Source organism: Tupaia chinensis, unplaced genomic scaffold (genome assembly GCF_000334495.1).
Source record: "Tupaia chinensis unplaced genomic scaffold, TupChi_1.0 Scaffold000410_1, whole genome shotgun sequence".
Classification (NCBI taxonomy): Eukaryota; Metazoa; Chordata; class Mammalia; order Scandentia; family Tupaiidae; genus Tupaia; species Tupaia belangeri.
In genome coordinates, this window is record NW_006159915.1 from 993,681 (window position 1) to 1,005,463 (window position 11,783).

The window sequence follows — 11,783 nt, forward strand, 5'->3', positions numbered from 1 at the left end:
GCGAGCAGCTTTTGTAGCCAGTTGCTTCCTGGGTGCTTTACCACCGGTGGATTTGCGGGCTGTTTGCTTTGTAGGAGCCATGGTAAAGAGACCTCCTCACTTACCCCCCTTCTTCAGCTGGAGCTCAGCCAGCTAGAGGCGGCGCTGGCTTCGGAGAGCGTCGGCGGCGTGGCGGCGGCTGCGAACACAATTCTGTTTATTTTATATTTTATTTTTTTGAAGTTGACCAGAGAAAGACAGTAAGAGAAAAAGTGAGAAAGCAAGCTGCCAGGTCCGGGACTTGAACTGCAGTCACCCATGTGGGAGTCCAGCCGCCTTAATCACCACACCACCTGCCAGCCCCTATTTTACTTATTTTCTTATTCTTCAGTTTTCCCTGTTTTGTTCTTTCTTGATATGTCAGCTATATGTTTAGCTATTCATTGGCTACATCAATAATCTAGTCATTAAATATAAGAGATTGAAGGGAACCAGCAGTTAGTGTAATGGCTATGTCGCTGGACTCCCACGTAGTCGACCACGGTTTGCATCCCAGACCCGGTGGCTTAAAACTCACGCCAGGCGCGTGTGCGTGCGTGCCCAAGATCCCGAGAGGAGAATGGAAGAGAAGGGATTGCGGCGTGACCATCCCCCCTGGGGGATGATTTCTCGCTTTCTGTCTCTATGTCTCTCTCTGTCTGGTGAGCGCACGCGCCCTATAGCGAAAATCTCTCTCTCAAAAAAAAAAAAAGAGATTGACAAATAAGTACTACACAAGAAATTTATTCAATTAATCTGTATTCAGCTTACCTAACTTAAAAAATTCATAACATTCAATACATTGTAGGTAATAATCAAATATTTATGAAATGAATTAATAAAGTCATCAGAAAATGAAACATTAAAATGGTCACATGTTGTAAACGTATGCAAGCTCCATATGTCTGATGCGTATGTCTTTCTCTTTATTGAGAGAGTGTTACTTTTGTACATTCTTAAAATGTATATTTTACATTTCTTTATTTCATAGTACTAATTGATAATGTGTATTTTCATAATATATTGACTAACCAGAATCCATAGTACTCCATAAAGATAGATTGGACGAGGCAACATAATGAAGAGGATTGTTTCAAAATGTCTATTTTGACTGGAAAGAGAAATTACATTTAAGGGCAGAGAAAAGTATGTAAATGATGCTGATGGAGTACATGATTATCCTCCAAACTATAGAAGGAGTAGGAAGAGTTTGCAAGAACATCAAAAGTTCATACACTCTTCAAACGCTTTCTAAGTCTTTTTTGTGCCAGAGAAAGTGCCAGAAGACATAGTCACAAAGTTGCCTTAAAGTCCTTAAAATGTTCCCATACTTGAGAATTGTAGTGGTTTTCCACTACTGCCATAAAAAATTACTACAAATTGAATGGCTTAGGAGTGCCCAGAATCTAATGGGCTGGAGGACTAGGAGAAAGGAATCATAGTGTGACCAGGCCCTGTAGAGGGTGCTCATTTCTCTCTTTCTCTCTTACCTACTTTTTTTTTCTCTCTCTCATGCAAGCACTTGTACTCTCTCATAAAAAATAAAATAAAATAAAGAGAAACACATTTAATGCAACATACTGTTCTGTAGGTCAGAAATATGACAGGTCTCACTGGCCTAAAACAGAGATGTTGGCAAGGCTGCATTCCTTTGTGGAGGCTCTGAGGGGACAATCTACTTCCTCAATTTTTCCAACTTCTAGAAGCTTTCTACATTCCTTGGCCAATGACACCCTTCCTCCATCTTCAAAGCTACCACTTCACATCTCTCTGACTTTTCTTTACTCATCGCATTTCTCTCTGACCACAGATGAGAAATGTTTTCTGCTTTTAAGTGAGCCTATGATTAGACTGGACTTGTGAGGATATTGTAGAATAATTTTCCCACCTCAAGATTCTTTATCACATCTGCAAAGTCAGTTTTGCCATACAAGGAAACATATTCACAGGATCCAAGGATTAGGACCTGAACATGTGGAGGGCTATTTTTCTTGCTGTAGGACCAAATATAAACAACTACTACTAATAAATGACAAGTCATTTGATAAGACTGAGAGAGAGAAAGTCCTTATTTGATGAATTTATGTTTCCTCCTATAAGCTTTTTATGAATATAGACTGTGCTTTTGGGCTTGCCATTATTTTTTCAATACCACTGTAGTACCTGACATATGTTAACTACTTAGAAATGATTTTATTAGTAATAGATCAAGAGAAGCCTTAGAGACATTTGAGTGAGTATGAGTATAGCCTTGGAGAAAGAAGAAGAGTCTCAAGGCAGCTGAGATGTCACAGAGCTGAATACACAGGCTGGGTAGAAAGAGATGGGCAGGGAAAGATGGAGAGGAAATTTAAATATTCTCATAGGAATTGGGTTGTACCCTATTTTCAGTAGGAAACATTGCTATGATTAGAATGTGTCCCTACCAAACAAGTGTTGGAAAGTTTATCCTCAGTGCAACAGTGTTGAGAGGTGGAGTCCAGTGGAAGGTGTTTAGGTCATGGAACTCTACGGTTACAACGGTTTAGTGCCAATTGTACAAAGGTTTGAACCTTCAAGTTCAAACTCTGACTATCTCTTGCAAATATGTTTTCTTGACCTTTAATCTTCTGCCATGGGATGACTCAGCAAGAAGGCCCTTGCTACTTACCAGTCCCTTGAGCTTGGATTTCCCAGCTTCCAAAACTGTAAGAAAGAAATCATGGTTCTGCACAAATTACCCAGTCTCTGGTATCTGAGTAGAGCAACACAAAATGAACTCAGACAGCTATTACAGCAAAAAGACAATATATGTCTATATTTTTAAAAGATAATGGCATGCAAGAATATACTAAATATTCTAAAGAGACATAAAAAAATTCTTATGGTAATTGTGTCAAGTAAGCCAACTCATGATGATAGAAGAAATGTACAGGAAATAAGCATATTGTAGATAAATTATGGAAGAAATGTGTAGTTAGCAATTCATGAAATGTCGATGGAAGAAAAAAATCAAATGTGGTATTCTTAATGATGATGCTGTTAGATGAGAGACAGAAAAGGAAAAAGTGGATTTAAAAAAAATTTTTTAAGAATTATTTAAATTTATTTATTTGTTTTTATTTATTTTATTTTGAGCAGAGAGGGACTTAGAGAGAAAGGGAGAGAGAGAGAGAGAAGGAATGTGAGAAAACAAGCCACCAGGTCTGGGATTCAAACCATGGTCAGCTATGTGGTCTCCAGTTTTTTTAAACACCACACCACCTGCTGGCCCCAAAAAAGTGGATTTGAGGTAATTATATATTGTTGAATTAAGAGGTAAAGAGGGAGGAAGGAAGTGAGAAGGAAGCTAGGACTTGGTAATGGTTACTATTAGAAAGTCTATGAGAATTCCCAGCCAAAACCTAGAGTTGATTATACTGTTATGGTAGAGTGATATGTGTATGTATTTGCTTTTAATTTGCTTTTAATTCTTGTAAGAACTTGTGATATGTGGGAATATATTTCCAATCACACATTCATGTGTGGAGTTCTAACACAAGTCTAAACTGAGAATATTTCTGGAATTTGTACTCTTTCATTTTAAATTCCGATTTTATTTTTGATTTATATTACTTCTAAGAAACGCCCAGATATACATATACGAACATTTCAAAAAGCATTTATAGAATGTCTACTACTAGTATTATGTTGGGTAATGAAGAAAAATGCAAAGTAAAGGTAGAAATAAAAAAAGAACAAAAAAATTTAATTCATAAAATTCTGAAGAACGAAACAATGCAATATAAAAATGAGTTCAAGAATTTGGGAAACAACAAAATGAAGTCAGTAAGATAAGCAGACTCATTTATGGCATGGAAATATAAGTAATTTGATTCTCTTTGACTCTGAATTTTGAGGTTTGCTGAAAGATAAGTTTTTTTAATTAAAAAAATTGTATTATTATTTGTACATTAAATCACTATACATCATTTAGATTGTGAAGAGACTTTTCCCAGCATGATTTAAACCTCAATCCAGCATGGCATGTAAGAATATAATAAATATTCTGCAAGAATATACTAAATATGTGGAGAACGATATGGAGGTTCCTCAAAGACCTTCACATAGAACTACCATATGATCCAGCAATTCCACTCCTGGGTATCTACCCAAAGGACAGGAGAGCACTCAGTTGGAAAAGTGCTTGCACAACTATTTTCATTGCAGCATTATTCACAATTGCTAAGACATGGAACCAAATGTCCACAAACAGATGAATGGATTGAAAAATCGTGGCACATATACTCCATGGAATACTATTCAGCCATTAAAAAAAAAAAGGCCCTGGAATTTGATAGAAAGTGGATGAAAATGGAAGATTTGTTGCTGAGTGAAGCAAGGCTGGCTATGAAAGAGAAACATTGTATGTCTCCACTTAACATGTACTGACTGCCTGCACTCTATGATGGAGACTGAAAAACTAGAGAATATAAAAGCATTAAAAATTGTAATGGACACTAGAGACAAAGTGGAAAGAGTATGTGGGAGGGGAAGAGCATAGGAAAGGAAATTTGGGAGGGTAAATGGACAGGTAAGACACTTGTGGGACACAGATAAGGTTTATTATCTATTGACGAGGATGAGTATAATAGACTCAACTGGAGGGGGTAAATTTTTAAAAAGATACTCGAACTCATTAGTTATCAAAGAAATGTAAATTTAAATAGCAACAAGATATTGTTTTACATATATTAGTGGTAAACATTTGTGAATGAAGTCAGTGTAGAATGTAGAGTCCATGTAGGCAGAGATTTTCATCTGTTGTGTTCATCGATGTGGCCCTAGTACCTACAACTCAGTCAGGACACACAGCAGAGACTCAATAATTATTTTTATAATCAGTGAAAACATCAGTAAACTGAGGAGTACAGGAAAGTCTGGGCCCTTGATACCCTCACAGCTGAACTATGGCAGCCATGTTAGGTAGCAATTTAACACTATTTAATACACATAAGGCATGTGACCTAGAAGTCCTCCTCCTTGAAGTATAAGGTAAATAGAGTCATTTGGGTGACTCTGGAAGTTTAATATACTTTTATTAATAATGGAATCAGAATTATTGTCAAGCCCACTTTTTATTAGTGGGAGAATAAATGTGGTAGATGCACACTAAATAATACCACGTAGTAGTTACCAGAGTAGATGAATATAACTACATGAATAGATCTAATAAGTATAGTGCTGAGTAAGAAAATTAAGAAAGAAAAACAATACATATCTATATAAAATAGAAATTTATGTAAGACAAAAATATATATCCATAAAGCAATAGCATATATTTTGAAAGAACTTTCTACAAACAAAATAATGTATGAAACAAGCATTAGATTCCTTGTCTTTGGAAAGGAGGAGAATGGAAGTAAGATATAGAGAGGAAATTAAATCAACAAGAGAAAATGATGTTTTATGAAATAATATTAATGTAATTTAATAAGCATTTTTAAAATCATAGGAAATAGAACACCAATTTCAAGGAAAACATAATTGTACACCACAACTTGTTATGCTACTAACACTTTTATGCTATAAGACACAGGGAAGAACTGATTAGTTATGTGCATATGGATATGTTTCAGGTGGGAAGCAGAAATGGACTATTTTTTAAAAACAGGCTTGTAGGAAATGATTTTAAAGGGAGGAAAGGGAAGAGAAGGATCCAATGTAAAAACTTTACACTGTACTTGCAAGTCACTATGTTTCAACAGAAGAGGTTGAGTTTTTACCAGTAAGTGGACTGCAGTGCATATGGGCTGTGTGTATCCTCAAAGTCAAGGTTGGGCATGTGGAGAATGCACAGACCCTCCACCCAAAGGAGATGTGTATTCCTTACATGCGTGACCCCTGGGGCATTTTCTACACTCCACTGTCTATGACTGTGGCTTTGGGTTAGAGACGGTCCCCATTAGAATACCCAGTGTGAGTTTTCTGTAACTGTATTTTTCACAAAGTCTCAGATGTAAATAAGCGTGCATGTTTATATATACATTAATTTAGAAACTTAAATGTGTTCCTTAACTTAAAAAGTTTCTTCTTTAAATACTTATAATTTTAGGTAGAAAAGATTTTGAATAATGACTGATTTAGATAGTTTTTATCTTATATACAATTCTACACTACTTTCTTTCAACCTCCTTATCTTAAATACTTTAGGACAAGCTAGCTATAGCTTCCTAAGGATTTTTTTTTTTTTTTTTTTGCTATTCTACATGGACTCTCTTAGGATTTTCTCTTTTGGGGGGTAACATTACATAAGGTTATCTAATGCTTCTCATTCTTTATCTTTTAAAGTGTATGTTAGAAATCTTTTATTATAATTCCATGTATAAACTCTTTCCATGTTTTATATTTAACATCAAAATGCTAAGCTAAAATGGCAACTATTTTATTTAAAGATTCATTGATATTTTGTCTCTTTTCCCTTGTGAGTCTGTAAAGTAACATAGCTCAATAGTTCTTTTGTCTACATAAACATCTGTGTTTTAAATGCAGCATTTGTTTCTGATCTGAAAGCAATTCATTATAGAATAGTGGCCAGTAAATAACAACATGAAGGAGGAACGAAAAGCACCTACTATTATTCATCACCTAGAGAATCATCACCCAAATGCGTTCCCGGGAGGTCGTGCAGGCATATCTGTGCTTGTGAGCCATTTAGCAGGATTTCGGCATCTGTTGGATGACAAAGTCATGAATCCAAAATATTAAATAACTAATGTCTCATAGTGTTTATTGTTTACACATCAATTTCACTCCCTTTATTAATTTATTTTAACCTTTATTAATTCTCTCAGGTACATCTTTCTTCTCGTGGTTTAGACTTGAAACTGCAGCATCACAGAAGTGTGGTTACAATAGCAGTTGCAAATTCAGCAAATCGCAGAGCTTGGCTTTATACTTAATTTCCCCAGCAACCCAAATCCCAGCAATCTTCTCACAACAGTCCAACTACCCCGTGTATTTGGATTTCTGCTACAATTTGTTCTTTTGACTAAATTAAAAATTATTCTAAAAAGTTTGCCTTAAAACACCCTCAAAGTGTTGCTAAATTAAGGTTAAATCTCAAGTATAAATTTTCAAGCAATTAGTTTTGGTTTTGCCCCAGCAGAACACCCCACAGATGAGGCCGAATAAAAACTATTTACACACTACCATAGTGCATTTCTTGTAAAAATGTTGGGTCTGTAGCAGCGATTTGCTAATCAAATTCAGAATTTGATTTGAAATGCCTCCGGCAGGCAGCCAATCCAGTTATGAAAGCACAGAAGCAAAAACCAGAGCCATGGTGAGTCTCCTCCAGAAGCTAGCTGGGTCCTTTGCTCTCCCTAGCGAACTGGTTCCATAGGAAATCGCGGCAATTGCTCCTAAAATAAAATATCATAGCTAATTTTTTCAATAAATTATTGGACTGTACTAAACACAAAACATGTACATTTTGGAATCTAGAGTTATAAAATATTCTGACATGTTTTAATATAAACAGGAACATTTCCAGTGATTGCTTGGATCTAAAATGTTTTTCCACTTGACATTTGTTTATACTTCCTAGGAAAGAAACTCTATTTATGGATAACTGAATAACACAAATAAACATCAGAGAGAGCTGAAAAATCAGCTTTGATTATGCATGAAAATCTACAATGTCATTGTGTACTCTTATGCCGTATTCTGATTGCCTGTTTATTTTTACAGAACTGCTGGTGAGCCTATGGAAGAGGAGCCAGCCTTGTGAAGTGCCAAGTCTCCCCCTGATATTTCCTGTGTGTGACATCATTGTGTATCCCCCCCCCCAACCCCAGCACCCTCAGACATGTCTTGTCTGCTGCCTGGGTGGCACAGATTCGATGGAACATAAACACTGGGCACAAAATTCTGAACAGCAGCTTCACTTGTTCTTTGGATGGACTTGAAAGGGCATTAAAGATTCCTTCAACGTAACTGCTGTGATTCTAAAGTTACAGTAAACCACGATTAGAAGAAACCGCTTCCAGTGTGCTTTTAATATGCTGGGTGACCCAATCCCAGACAGAAAGTATGAACTAGGAACATCTAATACAGCATTAGCTGTTGTTAATTTCAGAAGCTATGATAGCCAGTGAAATTTTGGGCAAAACCTGACACATATTCATTCCTGACATTCTGATCAGTTTTTTATTGGGTAATTTTTTTGTCAAGTAATCTTAAATTGTTTACAGGATTAGCTTTCAGCTATGAACAGATAGTAATTCCAGAGAGATCACAGTGTTTTTTAAATTTTGTTCTGTTTAGGGTTTGGGGTTTTTGTTGTTGCCGTTTTGATTTTTTTTTTCTTTGTTAAAACACACAGTTCCACTCTTCCTAGTAAGAGTTCAAGATGGAGGAATTGGGATGAGGCTTTTTTTTCAGTAGAATAACCCACACTGCATCTCAAAGTTTAAATGCCAAAGGAACCTCATGCACTGTATGTAATGGTGCACTATTTTATGTCGCATCTTTTGAGAAAAATGAGCTCATTTTCCTCACATTCCTTTCTGTTCTCACACACAGGCCATTTGCAATTGTGTTGGAGGATGAGGTCTTCCTCCCTCCTTTAAATCCTTTGTCTTGATGACAGTAGCTCTGAGCATATGTTCCACAGAAGATTCTCAGTGTTTTTGAAAAGCACATAACTTTTCAAAGATGGTCCTAATTTGTTCAGAATCTATCAAGAACTTATCCTCTCACCTTTCTTTTCCTGCCCTCCATCACTTCCTGTCTTCTTCCCTTTCATCCTTGTTTTCCTTAGAAAAACTGAAAATTACCCATAATCTCTCCTATTACTTGGGGGCTTTGAATATTTAGTTTATTTTGTTTACTTTCTAGGGAAACAGTTGCTTTGCCTAATTGTGTTCTTTTAGCTGTGAAATCATTGAGGCAAATGTGGCTTAAACCATGTCACAGAATTTTCTAAATCTTTGATATGGGTTAATGAAGGCGCTGCTTATTTGTAGTCACCTTAAATTGAGTTAACCTAGAAGTTATGCCTTCTTGGGGTGAAAAAAAAAAAACTTAACCTTTATGCAAGTTGCTTTAGTGTCAACGGTTAAAAATAAAGGACATTTATTTCTGAAACTAAAAGCAACATACTAAATATAAGTAGGTTATTCCTCTACTTCTGAAACTTCTATTTCAATGTACAACTCAAACACCTAAAGACATTGAGATAGAATACCGTGCAGTATTTAATATCTGACAATGCTTTTGAAAGAGTTGATGTTTCTTTCTATATATTTTCCTAACTCAAAGGATATATTAAAGCCATAAGTGAAGATTGTCATGCTTTTATTCAAAAATCTGAAAGAAACCTTAATTAAAACAAGGTTTAGGGAAGGCCATGATATGAAAGATATGGGACAATATGGTTTTAGTTAGAAAGGACTCTAACCTGTAAATCAAAGATGAAAGATTTCACTCAAGTAGAATTATATAACTCCCTTTTGTTATACAGTCAGACCATATTTTTCATGCATTTGGGTTTTTTAGGATTACCATTTTAATTTTAAAGACTTTTATTACATATACAAAAATGGCTCAATACTTGATTTAACATCTTAGAAATTTGAGACACCCTTTGAAATAAGAAATCTGAAATAGAATATAACTTAGTATTAGGTAAAAATTACTTTCATTGCATAAGGGTAAGGTCAATTTAGATTCATACTAGTAGTGAATTTTCTGTAAATTTTGTTTGCATACTATTTTCAGAGAAATTCATGCCAATCGTATTTGCTAGCTCTTGTTATTTTGCAGTAATTGCTTGAGGAAATTTACTTAGAAAAACAAACAGTAGAGCCAAAGTCTTCCCCCAAAAAAAACAACAACTAAAGACTCCTCCACCTTTAAAAAGGAAAGTTATATCCTATTTTAATCGAAAACATCATTGTGAAGTTTTAAAGTCAACTTCGTAATTATAAATCTCTATACGTACTCTTCAGTCCTCCCAAATAATTTTTAAATGTTGAACAAGAAAACGAAACAGTGTCACGCAAGTACACTAATTTTCTGAAGTTTCTTACAACAGTTAAGAAATATTTATGCTGAGCCATCAACCTGATAAAGCCAAATCACTAGAACATTTCCATGGTCATTTAAATTTAAAACATGACACATCAATGAGTTAATCACACTTCCTTCCATGTGACACGGTACCTAAATGGTTGCAGTTAGTCTTTGGGACACACGAAGAGGCAGATCAACTATGGAGAGGATTAATCACAGCTGAATGTAGTTGTAAGAACAGAATACCAGTGCTTTTTGATTATGCCGTTACAAGATGGAGAGAAGCCCTGAGGGACAGAATGGAGGCTTTTGGAGAATATCAACACTTCTTTTGAAATAGACCAGCACTTTTTGAAAAGGCAGTTTCACTTGGTATAGTTTTCTTCACTTACACTTTTCATTTTTATTTTGCTCACAAGAGTTCCCAATGAGAGGCTTGTTCATGAGCTGCTCCCTAAGCATTATCAAGAATGTATCTCTTTCAGCTCCATACTTTGAAGGATAATCACATAGGCTCTCTCTTAGTCTCATGATAATTCATACATGATGAATAAAAACAATGATTTTTCAGAAATCTAGCATACAATGCTAAGAGCTTAATTGAATCGAATTTAAAACAGGCATAAAATGAAAACTTAAGCAAACTAATAACATAACATAATTTTGGGCTGTATATTAAACTGAAAAATATATAGAGTAAGCAAAACGAACTTTAAAGGGAAATAGAGTTTATGCTATCATCGCTTGGAAAAATATTAAATGGGAAAATATTTTGAGATGAAATATTTTAACAAACATACAACGTCAATAGTGGAGTTAGAAATCAGGTTTTGGAGAAAACATTTATAAAAAGCATCTACAAATCACATTTCCATCATCAATCTTAGGAATGAAAATCTTGCCTTTAGTTTTATCTACAACCCTATGGAGCACTCTCACTCACCTCCACTAACAACATGGCAGTCTTGGAAGCAGGGCATCTCCTTCCACAAAGACTTCAACAATTACTGGGTTGGACCCTTCTAACAGTGCAGTTCTGTTTTATTTCTGGAGGTCAATCATAAAGCCTTATGGATTTACTAGGTTCCTTTACAGACTCCATATGGAAGTAAAATAAAATGATCATGTGGAAATTCTCCTGAGAGAAAATTCCTCGTCAGTCAGAACTTTTATACTTATTTTTTATCCTAGCATTTATGTTTAGGACAATTTATTTAAATATTTCTTACCTTTTATCCTTGGGAAGTTTGCTCTCAATTTCTCTCTATGAAAGAAACATTAAAAGTCTAATCCCCCCTCAACAAAAGTGAAAAATCCTATCTTAAAATTGACTTAGTCTGAACTTGAGTTTGACATTATCATTTTTAGTGGCATTTTTTAGATGTTAAAGTTTTTCCCCCCATCCTAGAAATGAAATCACTGGACTTTCTAAGAAAATAAAGGGAAAAGAGAGAGAAATGGGAAAAAACACACCTGTTCAACAATTTCCATATAGAGGGTATTTTCACCTCCAAAAGAAATGAAAACCAGATGATCTATGCTAAGAAATGAAGCATTTTATCACTGTCTTCAAAACTGATCATCAACATGAACATAATCATCATCAAATTTCTTGTGTTCCCAAAAGACACAATTATATCATGGTTTCTAGGAGTATTTTATACTACTTACTATCTTTTGAATAAAGTATTGTGAAATATTTTATCACCTTCATCAACGCCATCACTAAA

General features: G+C 35.2%; 1 protein-coding gene across 1 annotated transcript in view; it reads left to right on the forward strand.

The window, feature by feature from the left end:
- HDAC9 (histone deacetylase 9) overlaps window positions 1-8,749 on the forward strand; it is an 865,518-nt gene extending 856,769 nt beyond the window's left edge. The window contains exon 26 of the mRNA XM_027774184.1: window positions 7,729-8,749. Coding sequence (XP_027629985.1) covers window positions 7,729-7,768 — 40 coding nt within the window. The 3' untranslated portion in view covers window positions 7,769-8,749. The remainder of the gene's footprint in view (window positions 1-7,728) is intronic.
- The last annotated feature ends 3,034 nt before the right edge of the window (window positions 8,750-11,783 follow it).